At 34.6% G+C, this 21,616-nt stretch overlaps 1 protein-coding gene and 1 long non-coding RNA gene across 2 annotated transcripts in view; one reads left to right on the top strand and one right to left on the bottom strand.

The window, feature by feature from the left end:
• Window positions 1-17,329, bottom strand: part of DHX36 (DEAH-box helicase 36) — a 39,933-nt gene extending 22,604 nt beyond the window's left edge. Inside the window, exons 1-9 of the mRNA XM_037526253.2 lie at window positions 16,993-17,329; window positions 10,336-10,460; window positions 9,348-9,579; window positions 7,836-7,874; window positions 6,860-7,030; window positions 5,176-5,255; window positions 4,459-4,533; window positions 4,158-4,324; window positions 2,576-2,657 (exon numbers count right to left, since the gene is read on the bottom strand). Of these exons, the coding sequence (XP_037382150.1) occupies window positions 2,576-2,657; window positions 4,158-4,324; window positions 4,459-4,533; window positions 5,176-5,255; window positions 6,860-7,030; window positions 7,836-7,874; window positions 9,348-9,579; window positions 10,336-10,460; window positions 16,993-17,235 (1,214 nt within the window). The 5' untranslated portion in view covers window positions 17,236-17,329. The remainder of the gene's footprint in view (window positions 1-2,575; window positions 2,658-4,157; window positions 4,325-4,458; window positions 4,534-5,175; window positions 5,256-6,859; window positions 7,031-7,835; window positions 7,875-9,347; window positions 9,580-10,335; window positions 10,461-16,992) is intronic.
• An 80-nt stretch (window positions 17,330-17,409) lies between these two features.
• Window positions 17,410-21,616, top strand: part of LOC119257898 (uncharacterized) — a 46,631-nt gene continuing 42,424 nt past the window's right edge. Inside the window, exons 1-2 of the long non-coding RNA XR_005128134.2 lie at window positions 17,410-17,522; window positions 18,441-18,532. This is a non-coding gene — a long non-coding RNA (uncharacterized LOC119257898). The remainder of the gene's footprint in view (window positions 17,523-18,440; window positions 18,533-21,616) is intronic.

The following is a 21,616-nucleotide window of genomic DNA, read 5'->3' as shown; positions in this document are numbered from 1 at the left end:
TAGGGGTAAGAAGATACAAAGAAAAATAAATGTGTATTTTAAACCCAAACTCTCTCAGAGTTCACCAAGGGGAGATCATATAGAAGGAATGGGGAAGCTGGAGTACAGGCTTTGTCAGTCAGAATGGGACTGATGTTCTTGCTCTGCCACTGACTAGCTTATGACCTTGGACAAGGTTAAAAAACCTCTGACCACTGCTTTTCTTACCTAAGAAACTAATATTCTTATAACAATATTGACATGAGAATTTAAAAAAAAAAAGTGATAAAGCATAGTGCCTGACACATAGCAGAAGCAACGGTGTTTACCCCCTCCCTATTCAGTACCTGTGACCCAGGATTCCCCTAAGTCTTCGAACATATAGAGGCACCAACTAGAGGTAAGTAGAGCAACCTGGGAGAGAGATTAGTCCTAGTCAGCAGGATGAACCCACAGTTGGCTCCCTTCCCAGCATTTCCAAAAACAGAGGTAACTTCAACCCTTTACCCCAAGTACCCAATGATGGCCCTCCGTATCATCTCACCCTACTTTCTTCCCTCCTAATTCCCTCTAGTACAGCACTTCTTTTGAGAAGGGGATAGTTGTAGGCTTCTGCTGAATATTTCCATCCCAGGCTCCTTGTCTCCAATTTCCCTCTTAGGGATGCTAGGGGATGACAAGGCTGCAGATACCATCCTTTTGCTTCAGGAGACCCTCAAATTACAGTTCCTTATATACTCCCTGCCTTCTAGGGAGCAATTAACCATTCTGATGGTTAACTTTAGATTACTGATCACCAAATTTTTGCTTTCATTACTGTCAAGCTGTTGCCTTTCATTCTCTTTGAAAACTACCGGTAAATGTGTCATAGTAAGAAATGGAATTAATGGTAGAAAGTAGAACTGAGGAGCCAGTGCACTAATAGCAAAAGCAAAGCATGAAAGAGAAACACAGTCTCTCTCATTTTTAGCCTGTTCTATCCTCTGACATAGACATCCCCCTCTCCCCACCGATTTCACTATTTCACTGACTCGCCTAGTTGAATCTTCTTCCCAATACACTCCCCCAGAACAGCTATATCTTACTTCGTATCAATGCTTCCGTCTGTATAGGGCAAATTCTGAGGACACACACGTTTTTCTTAATTTATGTTCAGACCCTAGTGTACAGTGCAAGGAATGAACTTTAATAAACATATGTTAAATAAATGTCCACTCAAAATTCAGCTGACTTTTCTCCATGAAATACATACTCTATGATTCTTGTTCTCACTTTCCACTATCATGTCCTGATTTTCTATTTAACAAATAATTTGTGGAGTACTGAAAATTTTCATCACGAGTGTGTCCACATCTGCCCCTGTAGAGATTCAGATGTTTACTACAGGCCAGGCACTGTGCTATGCGCTCGTTACAAAGATGAATAGGACAAAATCCTTGACTTTGAAAAATCTGAAATCGAATGCAAGCAGCAAATAAAAAGAAATACATTAAATGTCAATAAGCTAAATGTTGATTTAAATAAAAGTACTATGGAGTCCAGACAAGAAAATAACTCATGCTGTGAGAGGTATTCAAGAAGGCTAACAGGCAATGAACTGGGGTTTGTTCTTAAATTATGAACATTTTATAGATGAAAAGATGGAGAAAGTGGCAAGATAAGTCTAAAATGAAGAGACAGCATGTAAAAAAATACTGTGGTTGAGGATGGGGGACTACACTGTGACGAGAGTAATGTGGTAAGTTTTTAAATCTTTAAAAACTATTGATTTCTGGCTTCCACCCAGACTTTGTAATGTATTTAGTTAAGAAGTGTAAAGGGGGAAAATCAATTTTAAAAGGTTCCAAGTGATTTTAATGTGAAAGCAAGTTTAGGAATTCCTGATTTATGAAAAATGTCTTAAAAGGAAGTTGTTAATGAATTATTTTGCTTTCTAGCTTAGGTAACTGGGTGAAGATTCCACCAGTATCCATTATAAGGCTGTTAGGGCAAGACACAGTTTTGCTTTAATATTTTGATGGAAACATAATGGGGATCAAATGTAAGTTCATGATTTTGGTTTGAAAAATACGAAGTTCAAGGTATCTCTGGTACTGGAATACTATACGATAGGAGAACATGCTTAGATTTAGGAGAAGCTTAAGTTCTGATGCTGTAAGTCTAAGAGTTGTGATATACAGAACTATAGTCATAAAGATTTCAGAGTGAAGCTATTAAAGACTGAGGAGAGGATAACAACTCAAGAGGGAATTCATATTTACAATGGACAAGAAAATGGAAACCGTGTAGGATGATCAGAAGTGAAATTCAAGTACTAAAGACAAAGGTCCCCAAATTTTGCTGTCTAGGAATCTTTAAAAACTATTGATTTCTGGCTTCCATCCAGACTTTGTAATGTATTTAGTTAAGAAGTATAAAGGGGGAAAATCGATTTTAAAAGGCTCCAAGTGATTTTAATGTGAAAGCAAGTTTAGGAATTCCTGATTTATAAAAAATGTCTTAAAAAGGAAGTTGTTAATGAATTTCTGAGACCCACATGTTTGACAGATGACATATAAATACTTTTTAGTTTAGTTCATTTCCCAGTTTTACTTACCTTATTTTTTCAATTATATCTTCCAAAAGATATTCCACAACAGGAAAAGTAAAACCAGGTATATGAATCATTGGACAGTTACCTATTTATGGTAAACAAGACATAAATCTGGACTCAGTGTTTAATAAAAGTCAACAGACTTAAATATCTAAACTGTAAATATCAACAAAAGTCAACAGACTGTAAATTACTACTACTTGACTTCACAAATTAGTACTAAAATTTTTATGGTTCTACCTTGTATTTCCTTATCTAATTTAAAAATAAGCAGTAGCTGGACTTCATACATACCATTTTATTGCTACCAAACTAAACACATCTCAGTTTTACAAAGTAACCTAGAATATCAAAGAATAGAGCACTTTAAATTGGATTGAAAGTTTACTACTTAGAAATCTTTTTGTACTATTTTGAAAAGTTTCTTAATACTACTTAGCACTGTAATTTAAATGCTATTCGAATTTTGACCAAGTAAAACAAGCAGTAAGCTGGGAAAAAAGAACACTACACCAGAGGTCAAAATCTGAACTGGTATCACAGCTCTGCCTCTGACATATATTATTTGATCAAGTCACTCAATGTTAGTTCTAGATATCTCATCCTCCCCACCCCCCTGCCAAAAAAAAAAAAGACAATAGATCTAAGCTTTAAGGGTCAGCTGGACTAAATAAAAGAACACTTTATTTATGCATAGAAGAACTGGGGTATAAGCCAGAGGTGCAGGGCATGAAAGGATTCACCAGAGACAGGGTTGGAGCAGAGCAGGTGGATTTACTGAAATACACTGCTAAGGGGAGCCGTGGGCAAGACAGGAGAAGTCTGCTGTGCCATTTGTGGGTTAGCTCCCTGGCAAGGGATTGAACTCAGGGTATAGTAGTGATAGCACTGAGACTTAACCCCTACACCATGAGGAGGCCAAAGAACACTTAAATATAGCTGTATTCCATTTTAACTCTTCCATTTTTCTTCCTTCACCACACAACTATATGGAGACAAAGAATAACTTAAAAAAAAAAAAAAAAAGTATTTCACAGCTAATGTGATTTAGTTTCAAATCCTCTCCACCTTGTTTATTATGCAACATTGCGTAAACTACTTCATGGTTCTGCAGTTATTTTCTCATTTATAAAAATGGGAATAACAGCACCTACTTCATAAGGTATCGAGGATTAATGAACCAGATATGCCACTGGCACATAGAAGAGGTTCCATTAGCTATTGTTCCTATGTTTATTATTAGCAAACCACCACCCTATCTTGTGATAGTGCATAAAAAAAAAAATCACAAAAAAGTATGAAATTATCTAACTCTGTGGTTTGACTTCATTAAGTCACCTTAATTATTTGGGGTGACACAAAGAAGCTACATTTCTTCACTACAAGAGTAGAGACAATGCCACCATCTAAGAATAGGCCCAATTATTTAATCCGAAAGGCTAGAGAGTAGAACATTAAAATAAAACAAAATGCTAAAGACTCATTTTGACTACTCTGCATCTAACAGTATATAAGTTTAAAAAACTTAATTATAAATTCAATGGCTTTGTGACAACTTTCTAAAGAAGTATCAAATTTTACTCACCAAAATATTCTGAAAATTTCTCAGCATTCAAGGTTGCACTCATCAATATTACTTTCAAGTCAGGTCGGGAATTGAGCAGATCTTTAATTACAGTCATTAAAACATCTGACTGTAGATTTCTCTCATGGATTTCATCAAGCACAATATGACTAACACTAGATAAATGCCTAAAGCAGAAGCATGAAGTATAATTCAATAAAAAATTTAAACAGAAGCATTTTATGTCAGTAAAATTCAAAACACAACCAGTTTAGACCTTTTGTAATATTTAATTAAATATTCTAAATGGAAACATACTCACGGGTCTGACTGAAGCCACTGAAGGATTATTCCTGTGGTACAATATAAGATTGAACCCTGTTTCCTTGGCAACCGACTGTGAATGAAAGACATTAGTTAACAACTCTTTATTTTTAACTAATACCATAAAAGTTTAAAAGAAAATCTTAATTCAAAAAATGGTTTCAGTTTTAACGAAAATCTTCACACTTAATTTTTTAGGAATCCCTTTCATAACAGAATGGGAGTTACTATAGTCAAGTTCATTATTTTCATTGTCATGACACAATGTTCATTTCTTTTTAAAGGTATAAACAGTAACATCTGGAAAAACCATTGAATAACTTGGGGTCCTACATTTGTTCAGTGATAACAAAATCTGTTCATTTAAAAAGGTAAATGGAATCCAAAGATCCAGAAAAGGACTAAGAAATAAAGTCGAGTGGGATAGAGGAGTAAAGCAACTAAGGCATAAGATACCAACTCCCTTCACAGGAATGATGGCTTACTAATGTATATCCAGGGAAAGAAGTTATTTTTGTAATCATTCCAAAATATAAAAGTTAATTCAAATCTGAATTGGGGTTAAAAGTGCATTTTTGTGTTGCGAGCTTGTGAAGTACAGTTACATGTTAATTCTAGTAACAATATAAATGAAAAAAATTCTTTCTTTTAAATCTGCAGTTTAAAAATTTCACTAAAATCTACCTGTGAACAGGAAATGAACTTTTTTTTTTACCTTTGGAGGCGTATTTGGTATCCGGTGCTATTCCCATTGCCACAAGATTCCGCCCTTTCAGCAGCTACTCTCTCTGCAACCTTTGATTAGGAAAAAATAGTTACAAAGAAAATATATTCTCTTAGAACAAACATCCTGAATGCTCATGAAAATCAGGGATCATTGAAAAACTGTTCATCAGATTTTCAAGAGATATAAAAAAAAGAGAGAGTGACATTAAAATCTGAGCTATCTATCTAAAACTTTGTGTCTTAAGAGCTGCATATGACTTGCTTCTTAGGTTTCCTTTGATTTCTTTGTATAAAATTCTTCCAGGACAAATTCTGTCATTATTTTTTAAAGTGCTTTTTCTAGCATCTTCTCATTTATTTTTGCTTTTCCAGAATTGTTAAGTAATTTCTAAACTTGTAAAACTTGTGTATCTGTTTTATAAAATTTGGGTAAACACATATTTTGTTTCTTTTTGGTAGCTTATGCTGCTTAACTCCTAGCTCTTGGTTGTGTTCTGAAAGTTATGACTGCCAAAGATAAGCTCTGACGATGAAATGTTGTAATTCAAAACTGATTAATAATCATCTTGTGACAGAACAGTGATTTATGGGGATAGAAAAAAACACACATTAATTTTTAAGAAATAATACTTCAGAAATAAAATTCTCCAATTCAGTATACACTGACTCAGACCATTAGTTTACTTTATACGACTTAAAAAAAACAGTAAAGTAGATAAAGATACAGAAGGTCTTGGAAAAATGAGTGAAAAACAATCTAGTGAGCATTTGATCCTGCTGTCAGTACAGTACCTATATTGTGTTAGTGAAAATAAGATTGGATTTTTTAACCTAATTTATATCGAATTATATCATCATAGTATAATGACAGCAGGTTTTCTCCATTTCTTACACAATTTCCAGGAATATGGTTACCTCACCAAGAGACTGCTGCCCCACTTTTATGTTTTAGAAATCAGTATCATAATTAAAGCAGTTTTTGACTATAGAATCTGTACTAATACAGTATGTAATAAACAGCATCATCGCAAAACCAAAATATTGCTAAATGTAATTTAAATTCACATATAGAATTATGTAACATGAAAATAAATGTATTACATACATTGTTACAAGAAACATCTTTAAAAATTATATAACATATATATCTAAGTCATCTAAATAAGTTATTTATAACACCCGTACATTAACTGTTAAATGATAAACCTGAAAGTCTTGTCTTTTCATGATAGATTTCCTTATTAAATAAATGCACTCAAAACGTAGAAATGCATCTTAAAATATGCAAAGCTTCCTGATTTACGCCACTATTCAATGTGTTATGTACTGAAAAAAAAAGGACCTGAAAACACTATTGAATAAATCAAGTAAAATTTAAATCATCTAATGATGGCGATTATTTGAACTTTTTAATCACTTCTATAAAAATTTATCAGCTTTTCACTTTTAGTTCTATTTTGAAATTTGTATAGGTTTATCATTTATCTTGAATTTATTAACATCTACTCTCAGTAAGACAGAGGTCACTTAAACTTTTTTAGTCTTTGTTACCAAATATTGTTGTCCAACAATTATTTGCTTTCATACCAGCATAGCCAAAATCAAAGAATCACTACAAACATTCACAACTAGTAATTTCTAGCAAACATTCACAACTAGTAATTTCTACTTACTGAAATGGCACTAATTCTTCTCGGCTGAGTACAAACTATCCGGCATGTAGATCCTTTCCCTCTTTCAATGTAGTTATCCAAAATAAACTGAGTAACTTGAGTGGTTTTTCCACAACCAGTTTCACCACTTATTACTGTTACCTGATGGTTATCAATCATATTAACCAATTCCTATTTCAAAGGGGAAAATAAGTAAATAAGATCACATGTTGACAGCAGCCAATTCTACCTATCTGGAAAATCTACTTTCTTAGAAGTTTTAGATAAACACTAATTTTCAATAAGAACTATTTTTAATAGCAGTAGTCACTTTATTAACAAAACCATCCTACCACCTTACCACTTCAAAAGGATGGTATGGGTTATTTTTATCTACAAACTAAGCTGAAAACTGATCTATTTTAGGTATTTATCATCTAACATACTATGTATATCAGAACAACTTTCAAGTTTGAAGACTGAAATCTACAGCTGGTAAATACTGAGAAGTAGAATGACATTCATTCATTCAACAATTTACTGATGATCTATACAAAGTCAGAAAAGGTTAACTCAAGATATGCATAATGAACAAAACAGATTCTGTCCTCAAGAACATACACTGGACTAGGAGGGGGAGATACAAAGATAGCAAGCAGTAGTGAGTGCTATGGAAAGCAAAGGAAAATTGAAAAAGGTTCAGAGATCTGAGAAGGATGGGAAACTATATAAATCTATCCAGGGTGGTTGTGTGGTAGAGCACAGTAAATTAAAGCACTGTATTTCCTAAAGATATTGATTAGAAATACAAATGAGAAAATGTATGAGAAAACTTTAGAAAAACTGTCTCATGACTACTTTTTGTCCTTCAACAATTCAATGAACTTCCAATAATAACCTTTAGGGGAAGGTTCATTAATTTTTATCTTCCTGATATAATTTAGAAAAGAAGTATGCCTAACTATTTTGCAAATCAATCAAGTGATATTCATTTTACCTTTTGCATTCCATATGAAGGCAGCTTTTCCCTGAAGTGCTGAAATTTAAAAAAATTTCACATTAGCAAAGAAATGTAATCAAATTATCATCATGGTAATATCATAAATATGCTATAATACAGACCTCACAGCTTATATGAAATAGCAAGATTCAAAATTTTATATAAAATATGAAGTTAGCAATCCTTTTACTTTTGAAAATTGGAAAGATAAAATATTTCACCCAAAACAGACACTTTTATTGATAGTAAAATGAAATTTATCAAATTATGTCTTAACAATGCTTAAGTTACCTTTACCATTTCCTCTATTCCAGTTTTATACACTCATCTTAGATTTGATTTCCACAACACACCCTTTTTCTCACCCATTGATCCATCACTTAGTAATTCAATAGGTATTAGAGCAAATTCAAAGATTATTTCTAGGCGCTTATTACCTTTGGGTATAAAGGAAAGCTTAAAACAGTAAACATTTGGTGTCAGGAAATCTACCACTGTCACTTAGTAACTGCGATTTTTAATTAAATCAAAATCAGAGGTTGGGTCCCTCAAAGGTTTCATCTCACTGGGTTGCCACAAAATCTGAATGAGAAACCTTTACATATAAAGCAAATGGGAGTTTCTGACACACAGAAGCAACAGGTTTTTGATGAGTTACAACTGGAACAGTAACGAGGGACAAACTATTTTCTATATTTTTTATTTATGGAGTAAATTCTAATTTTGAAAACTTTCATGGAATCTCATACTCACACTATATACAAATGACACACTGAAGAAACCATACTATAGCTTTTAAGGAACTAGGTATACAAAATAACAAAAAATTCTTCATGGGCCTCCCTGGTGGCCTAGGGGTAAGAACTTATTAGGCCTGAGTTCAATACCCAGCCAGGGAGCTAACCCACATGGTGCAGCAGACCTCTCCTTTCTCACCCACTACTCCCCTAAGCAGTGTATTTCAGTAAATTCACTTGTTCCATTACCTACTCTGTCTCTGGTGAATCTTCTCACCAGACACACCTCTAGCTCACACCCCATTTCTTCTAAACAAAAATAAATAAAATCTTAAAAAAAAAAAGCTGCTGACAATAAACACATCATATAACTTTTGGATGAATTAATTTCATTATTTATAAAAGAGTTATATTAAATGACTGGGGGAAAACTATAATTCTAACCACATCTCATAATATCTCACTAAATTGTTTTAAAAAATTAAACCTTAAGAGTGATTTTTTTCATTTGTACCACTATTTTCCAAATATTTCTTCCCCTCATCATAGAAACTGCTATAGATGAGATGGACTACTATAGGTGATATGTGATTCTATTACCACTGCTTTTCTCTAGGATGATGGGGGGGGGGGATTTCCCACAGATGATGATCTGCTGAGGAAACAATGACTTAAACCATGTGCTACCTCTAAACATAAGTTTAAATATATTTTTATGAAGTGTGGGAAAAAATAACTAGTAAAATTTTTCCTACATCTTGCTTTTCATTACCTGCATTTCAATATACCGATGGTCAGTTTTCTTCTTCTGTAAATCTTCCAATAATTGCTGGTCTAAGGTTACATCTGGTTCATTTTCTTGTAACAGATACTCTGAATCTCGGTCAATGTATTTGTCCCTGATTCTAAATGTCCTTTTTTCTTGATTTATCAATTTTTTTTCATGGTCCTCAAGTTTCTTCTCTGAGTTTGGTTTTTTCTCAGCTGGAGCTTCAGTACCATACCTATTTTGACAAGATGAAAAAATGAGAAAACATAAAATGAAGAGCCACTAGGACTCTAGGATAAAAGTTTGTCCTAGACTCTAGGACAAAATTTTATGATATTTCAAAATTACCAAAATCAAAAACTTTCATTATTTTTTCATAGGAGCGCAATTTTGAAAATACCTACATTCTTATAATGAAGTCATGTTTTTCCTCCCTCTAAATAAATATTGCCAGTTATCCCTTATTAAACAACAACAAAAATCCACAAAATAGTCATTCCTCCACTGCAATGGCTTAACAGTGTTTTTCTTTTTTTGATTTTCTGAGCCTTGTTTAATTTCACCTCATTTTCTTTCTTTTTTACCCATAAATGGGAAGCTACATTACACAGTGCCAGAAAAACTCCCACTTTTTTTTTCTAAATGATATAGCTCCTGTGATTCTCCTACAGTAATAGCAATTTAATTTCCTGTGGAACTTCTCCACATAATTTCTGAAATACAACAATAATGGTAGGAAGAATAAATAATAACTTAATGAATCTCATATCCTACCATTTTGCTTTCCTGTGGAAATGAATATACCACCTAATTTTTTTCCCCTTACTTTTCATTGTATCTACTCAATCCACATACACAAAACTTTAAGATTAAATCACTTATTCAGGAGACTAAAGATGCCATTTTCATTATTTTTTTTTTTCCCCTAGCCAATGCTATGAAAGAAGTGTCACCACTTTGCTCATTTTTTAAAAAAATACTTTTGTTTTACCCATGATCTTCAGGAGCAAACCAGGATATCTGTGCCTCTGAATCTTTATCATTCTTAGCCTGGACAGAATGGAGTAGCTGTACAATCTGCTCTTCTCGGCGTTCATCCATGTGTACTACAGCTCTCTATTTGTGCAAAGGAAAAAGCATCCTTATCAACATAAGTATGTGCTAAGTTATCCAATATTTTTTAAAGACAGGCAAAGTAATATATATTCAATAGACAAACATAAAAGAAAGTTAAATTAATCCCATACTTGTCTACTAGGTCAATTCTATTTCCTAGACCCAATTAATGTTAACATTTTTTACATATAGTCTTCTATACCTTTTTTCTATTATATTATAAAATTAACTCTAAGATGACTGTAATAGGGAACATATTTATGTCTTACTCCATCTTTATTTTCCTTACCTCCTGCCCTCAGACTAGTCATTATGAAATTTTCTCATCTTAACTTTTCAAAAATGCCCATAAACTATTAAAAAACCCAAAGATCAGTTCAAAAAAAAAGAAAAACTCAATTAAATTTTGGAAGCATTATTTTGGTTGCAATGTAATTTTTAAGTTCTCACACTTAAAGGAGGAGTAAGTTTAAAAGTTAGAAGGTCTGAGTTCAGAGTACATAAATACAATTTATCAGCATTTATGAAGATTGTGATCACATGTGGTAAATGACACAGTTGCCTCACAAAATTTGAAAGCATTAAAAGAAAATAGGTTATCAGAGGAGTTAACAATGAACACGAACTTGGAAAAAAAGTTTATTTTATAAATGCAAATTAAAATAAGTTGAATTATACTTATAATTAATAATTATTTACTAAATTATAAATGGAGTTGGCAGATTTTTTTTTCTTCAAGTATGCAGGCAGGAAAGACAGCCAAAGTATTAAATGAAAAAATACAGGAGCAGAAAAAATACAGGAGTATCTCATTTTCATTATTATTATTTTTAAAAAAGCTTATCTACTATTCACATTCTGCATTTTTTGCAGTATTTCTTCCAGATATATTTCTTATACATAATAGACAGAAAAGTATGTCAAATGAATGGATGAACGGTTGAATCTATCTTTTATAATGAGTATATGTGACACTTCTGTGTTAAGCTGTTTTTCTTTTTATTCAAGAGTTTCATTATTCTAATATAATTTAAAAGCACAATAGAGCAAAACTTTGATAGGAGCTGCAGCAAAATCTGTTTTTTTTTTAAAGGATTTATTTATTTATACAAGAACCAGGGTACAGGCCAGATGTGCAGGAGGGTGAGAGGATTCAACAGAGACATGGTGGGGAACACAACAGGCAGATGACTGAAATACACTGCTGAGGGGAGCAGTGGGCACAACAGGAGAGGTCTGCCGCACCATGTGGGTATTTCGCTGGCTGGCCAGGATCAAACCCGCACGCAGAGGCTGTGGATAGCTTCACAGCATTGAGCTCAACCGCCTGTGCAATCAGGGAGGCCCACAAAATCTGTTTTAAAACAGTCACTAAAGCCCCAAATTCTGTTGTTTTTTTTTTTAAACCATACTACAAATAATCTTTTAAAAATGGCTTATGCTTATATATTACACTAATGAGTCTTTTCTATACAATATATCCTCTCACTAGAACTGGGACTCTTCAACCTGGATTTCCTGGACTCTGCCCTATGCACATTTTACTTTGCTGATTTTAACCTGTAATAATTGACTATAAAAAACTGTCATTGCGAGTACACCATAGTGTTCAGAGTTCTGTTATTCCTCCTACTGAATCAAGGAACCCTAGAGCAGTCTTGTGGAACCAGACACAGGGATCATTACTAAAACATGTTTGCCCTATGCTTTAAATTGTGTAATGTCCTAGCAAGCATTAACATTTACTGCTCTTTCTGCCTCCCTAGAAATCAACTATTATGCTTTTTCTTTGGAGTTAGAAATTTATACTTTGATTAAAAATGCCTCTGGAAAGGATAAAAAGTCATTCTCAAGTAAAGCTTTCTTAATTTTTGCATCCTTTCCAACCAATCCAAGGGTTCAAAACCATTGTTTCTCTCATTCACATTTCAAAATGGTAAAGACAAGACCGAGTAACTTTTACCTGTACAATGATTTATTTCCAACTGAAACTCATTCACGTTAAAGCATTTCTTCAATCAACCAGAACTTTATGTTTTGAAGTTTTTACCTCTACTAGCAGAACAAAGGTTCTCCTCACCTTGTTATATGGATTTTAGATATCCACAAAAAGGCGGGATGATTGAAAAATGAAACAGCCCCTGAAAACATAATTTTATACTTTTTAATAAAAACACAATTTACAATATCTATAAAATTTTAACCTCATATTTAAAATGAGGTTCTCCCACAATGAGTCTCAAGTGGAGAACTGGCCAAAATGCCAAACCTGGACCCTGCCTTCTTTGGAGATTGCCTCCCTTCTAACCTTCCATCACTCTTCACTTTACCTCACCACCTGCCTGGAGAATCTCAGACACATCTTATGCTTCATGGATGTTATTACTTTACAGCATTTAGTTTTGATCATTTCTCCCCTTTTGGCTATCCTCAAGTATTCTTTCTGCTTCTAGTTATAAATTCCTGGCAGGGGAGACCCTCAATGTTGTTTGTGTGTTGTTTTTTTTTTTGTAACCTATCTTATCAGTTCCTCATTAACAATTATCCCAAACTTTTCCCATCCTCTTTCACACACTAACAACATCTTTGTGGTCATACTCAACATTTTATATATTAATTCATAATGAAAACAAAATTGTAAGGAAAAGGTCCTCAACTACATGCCCCCAAACCTCAAAGCTACTTACATCAGATTGCACATTTTTGCTCTTTTCCTTACAATTAAAATGGAAGGACTCCATTAAGATGGAGTCCATTTTCATGCTGATGGTTAACCTCTCCACCTAAACTCTGTAGACCAGCTGTCTTCACCTCCTTCATCTCCTACTGAGATTTATCTTTCTTAAATCTCTCATTCTTTAGTAGTCACTATATATTGACCAATATTCTGGTTTACTCCTTTGCATATATATAGAACTGCATTTTCACTCCCCTAAGTTCAGCATGGGTATATGACTTACTGCCCAGAGAAATGGAAATGAGAATCTCTAAGAATCAAGGATGACTTACTGTATTCCTTCCCTGCTGTCACTGAGACTAGGTATGCTTTTAGATGGGAGAACCTAGCCTCTGTTTCAAAATGAGACCTCTCAACAGAACTCCAATAGTTAAATAATGTCAGCAGAAAAACAGGTCTTTGTTGTTCTACATCATTAAAAATTGGGGGCTGTTTATTACTGAGACATAATTTAGTCTATTGTGATATATCTTTCCTTTCCATTGTTCCTAACCATCCGTATATGAAGATGAACATAGTCAAATCTCTTTATTTTTCAAAGAATAAAAACAAGCAAAAAATCACCTTTGAATTCTTCCATCCCAATCAGCTATTGCTCCATTTCCCCCCTTCCTCTTCATAGTAAAACTACTTGAAAATGCTCCATTTCTCTAACTTTTCCTCACTAGTCACTCCACTGCCATCTGGTTTTTATTTTTACTACTCCATAGAAAGGGTTTTCTTCAAGGTTATGATAACCTTGATTTTAAATCCAAAATGTTGCTGAGTCTTAACATATATGCAGTACTTGTCATTAGTAATTATTTACTCATTTTTCTAAATCTTTTTTCCCCTTAAATACTACCTCTATATTTCAAAACACCCACCCTCATTTTCATTCTCTGGCTGCTTCTTCCTGGATTCTTTTGCAAATTTCTCTTCCTTAGCCTGTCCCTTTAATGTACTTGTCTCTCCAACCTACAGCCTGAGTAACCTGCAGGTCATAGCACTACATCATTTGAGAGTGTTAGAAAAGTAGACGTTCTGGCCATTTTAATATGATGTCAGGTGAATCCTATACACATTCAAGTTTGAGAAGCAATGCTCTGTAAGATTCAGCTTGCATCCAGTCTTCTACGCACTTTCATAATCCAATTACTGTCCATGCGCCCACAAACTTCCCAATGTTCACTTATAGTCTAGATTTCTCTAGGCATCAGATCTATATGGTTACTTCCTGAAAATCCTTGCTTACATGCCCTGTAGTAGTATCAAAGTCACCGTATCCTTAGCTGAATCTATCATCTTCATCAGCCTGCTTCTTACAGTCATAAAGGTGTAATTCATCAATACTTGCTTTCTTTTTCCCTCCATTTTAAATCAGGTTGAGTGTACCTTCTAAATCACTTTCTAAATTACTGTCCATCTGTTATAATGCCAGTGTTCTAATTCAAGTCTTCATTTCTCATCTTAATTACCACAAGCAGTCTCCCTGTCCTAGGATTGTCTCTTTTCAGTCCATCATCTACACTGCTACCATAGTGAATATTACCACAAATACAACCATTTCATTTTTTTCCCCCGTAAAGTGTTTAAATGGCTTTCTAAATTTCTCAGGGACAGTCAATGAATTTCAAGGCCCTGCTTATTTTTCCAATCCAGGACTTTTCAAATTGTTTCTAAATTACATATTAAAAGATCTTAACCAGAATTATTAAAAAAGAGAGAAGGGTACAAAAACCTCAGAGCAGTGTACAGGTAATTAAATATTATTTTATGAAACTTTTTTTTCCAATTATACGTGTGTGTATAATTGATTGGAGCTGCAGCAGGGTGGCAAATAAAAATATATTCCTTTTGTGGGAAGTGGTGAACAAGTTTGACAGCCACTGCTCTACCTTTATGTCAACACAATGCACATCCAGGCTATTGCTTTTCATATTCTTTCTGATCTCAAGGTTGTGTGGTATAGGCTGCTGCCTCAGTCTGAAATCCCTCTCCAAATCCCAAATCCCTAAATTCCCTTTGCTATCTCATGTTTCAGTTTTAGGGTTACTTCCTCTGTGAAATCCTTCAGAATCTTTCTACTCTCAGTTAGGAGATAGCCCATACTCTCCTTCTAATAAAACTTTAACACCATATTCTCTCTGCAGCCCCTAATGCACCACAATAGCCAAGAACATGTATCTAAACAGCACAGTACCTAAGATACTACCTCAAATACATTAGGTCCTCAAGATCACTGTGAATAGCTGTAAGAAAGGACTGACTGTATAGGGGCAGGATTGTATGCTAGAAGGTCAATTAAGGGACCACCAACAAAAACCAAAATAGTTTCTATGATAACTGATAATAGATCTATAGTAAATGTTGGGGACCTTAGTGATAGAATGTGGGATATACTGAAAAGGCAGAGAAGACAGATTTGGCGAAATGAAAGAGAAGAATCAAAAACAAATTCCATTTTGGCTTTGGCAAATGAGTAAAGGGTAGCGACATTAACTAAAACAAAGATTTGGAGAGTTGATAGTAATCAAGAGTTTCATTCATCATGATCCATGGCTTAAGTGGTTTCACAGGGAAACAAAAATTCCCCAAGGAGCTCTTTAAATGTTTCTTCAGATTCTCTTAGTAACATGCATAAAACCTTGTATGAAACAGAAGGTAAATTAAATTTGATGAAGAGTTCTTAGAAAGTTACTGTGCACATTCCTTTACAGTAATTCATTATCCTTCCAATTTCAAGGTGACTTAGATGTGCTTTCCTGGATTTTTTAAAAAACCAACTTGCTCAATGAACAAGTTAATCTTGGGTTGTCAAAGAAATATGCTGGTCACTATTTTTAAAGAGAAAAATGTGATAACGCTGTGAAGATAAACGGAGCACACCAAGTTTCAATGAAAATGACACGGATAAAAAAAAGTTAATGGAATTACTGATAAACAGCTTAAAAGATAATTTAATTACTCTCTACAAGTAATTAAGTGTGCTTCTATGAAGCAAGCTGTTTAAGAAGTCACTAAAAATCTCCTTTAAGGTTTCTATTAAGTTTCAGTTCATCATAATACTTTTAAAAATTAGATTAGGCCACTCAGGTAACTTTACTGTTTTCTTCACTACAGATTTTTATCATACAAATCAAAGCACAATAACCAATCTGAAGCAACTAAACCAAAACAAATTATCCCTTAAAATTTCTTCCACTTGTAAGATCCTAATTTCCTTCTCAAAGAGGAATTGCTAATTAACATTAACTTCTCCAGCTGAACATAAAAATTAAAGGAAAAAAAAAAGATTTGTGGCTATTTTTATAGTAAAAATAAAGGCCTACATTCAAAATAGTTCCTGACAGCTTTTGTTCCCTCCGAAAACCTGTATCCAATGTAGAACTCTATTTTCGAGTTCACCTAGCAAAAAACTTTATAAGTAACCATAATTATTCTAAGGGAAAGGGGTGGAAAGACCAAAAACACTATGACAGCGACACCACAATAAAGTTCATTTCAGTTGGAACCTGAATTTAACATTTATTTTGTCCAGCTCTCACGTCTTGCAGGTACAGTGCACATTCAGCCAACAGAAATGACTGATCCAAGTCAGATGCACATGGCTGATTTAAGCGATACAACACGCGCTACGGGAAACTTTGGCATAATACCTGTGTATTTCACTTACACTTTATAAGTCAAATGCACCAGTTATAAAGCCAAGATACGAAGCAAACGAGCAAAGAAAAAGTTCGGGGGCTGCGGTAGGGAAAAGAAAACTTGTCCTGCTTCATCTCTCCGGCCCCTGCATCACGAGTCTCGTATTACCTCCTGCCTTTCGGCGTCCTTGTTCTTCTGCCCCTGTTTCTTCGCGTACCACAAGCCGATTTCGCGGCCTTTCAGGTGCCCGGGATGTCGGCCCCGGCCGCCGCGACCACCACCTCCGCCGCCGGAGCCTCGGTTTCCTCCACGGCCTCCGCCATGACTCCCACCATAACCCCCTCCATAGCCCCCGCCAGAGCCGCGGGGCGCCCCATCGCGGCTCCAGTTCTGATGGTAGTCATAGCTCATGGTCCCGGGCGATTTCAACCCGTGAGAACCTGCAACCGCTGGAAATGGCGCCCGGGCCGGAAGCGGGTGCAGGTCCACTTCCGTTTTGCTTCCGGCGCCCAGGACGCGAGGAAAGGCGGCTGAGCGTCACAAGTGGCGGCGGCCCGTGACGCCAAAGGCCAGCGACCGCGCATGTGCGGAGGGAGGCTCAGGTGAAGTCCTGTTGGCTGTGGCCACAGTTCCCGGCCATTGTGCTGGAGGGAGTGAGAGCAAAAGACTCGCACGTTTTCTTTCCCTCAGCCTAGCAAGTGAGGAAATGGGTTTGGGGTTTTATTCCTTGTAATAAATCGGGAGTTTGCGTTCCCTTACACCCTGGGTAGCAAACGTGGGTTGACACAAGTTAGATAACCTATGGGGCGATGCACTGCCTTCTAGCGGTCTCTCAAGAAATGAAATGAATTCGTGGTTTTTTTTTTTCGTTTTTAGTATGCTGACATATAAATTGAGTCCAGAAAAAGTAAATGAGTTTATTGATGAATTAGACTGAGGACTCAAGTCGGGGTACAGCTGCTAGGTAGCTCTGGGAAAGCTGTCTAAATTGTGAGCCCCACGATGAGAAACCTTAGAGTCTTCAAGGATATCTTTTTGCATTTTCAAGGATTTGTACTGAGGTTCCAGGGAGAAGGCCAGTTAATATATCTCTTTGATGGTGTCTATGTATTGAGGAGCATGTTATTTTACTCTATTTAGAGGCTGATCTTTTGAACACTGGGAGTTTTACCAGTGCCATTTTTTTAAGTTACTGATTGACTCGGAGACAATTTTAAGTTGTTGCTGACACAACTTTCCCGAGGCCAGTCGTCTACAGTAGCCACTTCTTGAGAGCAGTCTGGCACCTGTTTCAAATATATAATTAAACAAAAAATGCCCCCGCCTCTTTTAAAGATTTGTCATTATTGGGTGATAACGTTTTTAAAATATAATGATGCGTTGGATGTGTGCAATTAAAGAAAGGGTCAGGTAATGCCCAAGTTTAAAGTTGAATGACCACCAAATGAGGAGGTCCATTTCCTGAGATGAAGACTATATAATGAAGAGGAATTTTTAAAGGTTTAATTAATGATTTATATTGTGATTTTGGAGAGTTACAATAGTTGTGAAATATAATAAATATACTATTATTTATGGAATAAGGAATACATTTCTCACAAATCAAAACATTTCAGCACAATCCCAGGAAGAAATAGATGAGGATGAATTACAAGGAAGACGATTCAGTCCCAGAAGTCATCCTGCTCTGTAGCATCACACAGGAGAGGTACAGGCCCTAGCACAGTGTTTTGCTGCTTCTTATTGTTCAAAACCAGTCCTGTTAGATTCTTCTGGGGGGTTGGTGGTGGGGTTGGAGGGAGTAATGAGTTAATGTGTTCATTTTCTCCATATACAGTTTGAGGCTATGAAAAATAGAAATTGAAATGTCCAGAAAGCAGCTTGTCATTTGAGCATTTGGTCATGTAATGTTATATTTCAAAGGTTAGGGTGTTTACATTTATGTTGAGTGGGAAAAGAAGGAAAACACAGACAGCATTAATATTTATTTCTCTGTATCAGGAAGATGAAAGAACTTATTAAAATAACTATAGAGTAACTTGTCACATAAAATTGTGGAATTTGAATTGTGAAATTTAGTTACATGCAGAATGAATCTGTAGAAATAACTCTTGATATGTAACTTATGGTAAAAGTACAATTTAAAATACAATTCAGATGGACAAAGAAAATGTAGGGGTTTTTTTATCTTTGTTTATTACTGATAATATTTCTAAACTCCTTTCTTGTTAGGCGACAAGAAAATAGTGGGACCATCTTAAAATTGCCAGCTAAATTTTCTTGTTTCAGATAATTAGAAAGTTCCACTCTCTAGGCATTTTTCTCTCTTTCCTCTCTTATGGGAGACTAGATAGTGGGGTACTGGAATTATTGGCGGCATTTTCACTCAAACATTTGGTAACTGATGTTAGATTTGGGTTAGAACTTTGCGTGGCTATGGATTGGAAGATCTACATGTTGTCTCTCCACTTGGTTTCTCTTGTGGCCCATTTCAGCCTCCTTATAGCATGCCAGCTGAGTTCCTAGAACAAGTGTAATAGAGCAAATCTGATGAAAAGAAAATGGAAAAAAGGAAAAGAAAATTGGTATTATTGTGTTCCAACCCAGTTCTTGTGTTCTCTAAATTATGACTTCCATCATCTTCTCATTCAAAGTGCTATGTACTTATTTATAGTGGATTTGTTTGTATTTATTATTTTTTCCAGTTTCATTATTTTTCTAGTTTTATTATTGTTTCTAATTCCCTTACTGCCAGAAATTACACATTAAAGCAGCAAAATCATCTTTTTCATTGATAAAATTATATATCTAAATTTATACATATCAAAGACTTATTAAGAATGTTTAATTCAATTTTTGCTTTATAATGGACATTTAATGCTATTGATTTATAACATTAATTCTGACCATTTTGTTTGTTGAAAGAGCCCTCAATTTTGGGAATAAGAAGTCTCTATGTAAAATATATTTATTATGAGAATACATTTGAATTTGAATGTATATGTTATGCATTATTTGAGGCTTCCTTTGCAAACATTGATAATGATGTTGCATTTGCTTCCCAAGCTTAGGTAATGAGATATTGAAAAGTTAAATGAAAGACAGGGAAAATCCATTGAGAATTACTTTGAAAGTGACATCTGGGGTCCTTCCTGGTGGCCTAGGGGTTAAGTCTCAGTGCTATCACTGCTATGGCCTGAATTCAACCCCCATCCAGGAAGGTAACCCACATTTGGTGCAGCAGACCTCTCCTGTCTTGCCTGCTGATCCCTTTAGCAGTGTATTGCAGTAAATCTGCTTGTTCTGCTACCTACTCTGTCTTCCTCTTGCCTCCCCCCATTACCTTTGGCCTACACTCCAGTTCTTCTATAGAATAAATATAAATTTAAAAAAGAAAATGACATCTGGCTAAGCAAAACTAAGTTCTCAATTTGAAAATTATGTCAAGTAATTTAGAATTCTGATTTAATATTATGAAATAAAACCCAGAGTAAACCATTTAAAAAAAATTCACTCAGTCTGTAAATATTAAATGAGGTGAAGGTGTACAAAATTTAAAACCAGTAAAATGTCAACCCTTAATAACTTTGGAAAATAAACATTTAAGGAATTTGTTTAATGTATGCTTACAGAAAGATAAAAATAAAGCAATTTGAAGAAAAATCACTATCATTTTTGAAATACACATAACAAACATTCTGACAATGTGATTCCTACATTTTTTGCAATGTAACATGTTTAAAATTAATCTTGAAATGCATACCCAATAATCATTTAATAAAATACATTGCTTGAGATACTCATGTCTTTGGGAAAAAGACTAAGAAGCACCTAAACTTAGAATAATATTTGAACTATTCTATGCTTCAAGAATGGCTAAGAAAATTTACCAAATCTGCAACTTTAGAAACAAAACTCCATTTTGGATTTAGAGGATTTTCCTCTCCTTTACCCAAATGTTCCTCCCTTGAGTTGGATGTATCTCACAAAGCTTATCTGGCAGTGTTTTCCATAATTTCCATTCAAATAAATACAGTTCTTTAAATGGTGACATGTACATTTACAATCTTTTCCAGTAATACTTGAATTAAGGACTACTTCTAATTCCACTTGTAACACAAAACATATTTGTTTTAAAGGCAGTCTTAACATACTAAAGATGAAAGAGAAACACATATTTAAGAGAGGGAAAAAAGGCATTCAATAAACACTATACTTAGTAGAAATTAAGGAAACAACTATTTACAGACTAGGGACATGCTTGTTTTGAAGCTGGAGACTAATTTGTCATTTTACACAAAAATATATTTCCTAAATATAGGTGTAAAGTTAAAGCAGTAACTGTAATAAACTTGTTTTGCTGGCCCCATGTAGGCACAAACTCTTTAAATACAACTTGGAATTTTGTTACATTTTTTCCATTCCCAAAATGTCTTTTATTCCTTTGCAGTAAATGCCAACATTATGTGTGGAAACATGTGTATGTGAATAGTATATTCATTGAATTTATGCAATTTTCTGTTTACTCTGTGGTTGATAAACATAGACAAAACATTTGTAAACTAAGCCAAGATCTCATTTAGAAAAGATTTTTTAGAAATTGAGTAAGAAACAATATCTTTAAATTACCACAGTGTGTGATCTATAGGTAACACATCAGAAGCACTTAAGTGTTTGCACTAGTTTCAGCTGTTAGCACTAAAAGTTAGCACTAAACGTAATAAACTAGCAAATCTGTAAAGTTTATGTAAACCAACTAATAGAAAAGGAAATCAAATAGCCTCAGAACGAA

This window comes from Talpa occidentalis, unplaced genomic scaffold (genome assembly GCF_014898055.3).
Source record: "Talpa occidentalis isolate TD23 unplaced genomic scaffold, MPIMG_talOcc4v2.1 talOcc4.4, whole genome shotgun sequence".
NCBI classification, from domain to species: Eukaryota; Metazoa; Chordata; class Mammalia; order Eulipotyphla; family Talpidae; genus Talpa; species Talpa occidentalis.
The sequence above is the reverse complement of the archived record's forward strand: the minus strand, read 5'-3'. Positions and strand labels throughout refer to the sequence as shown.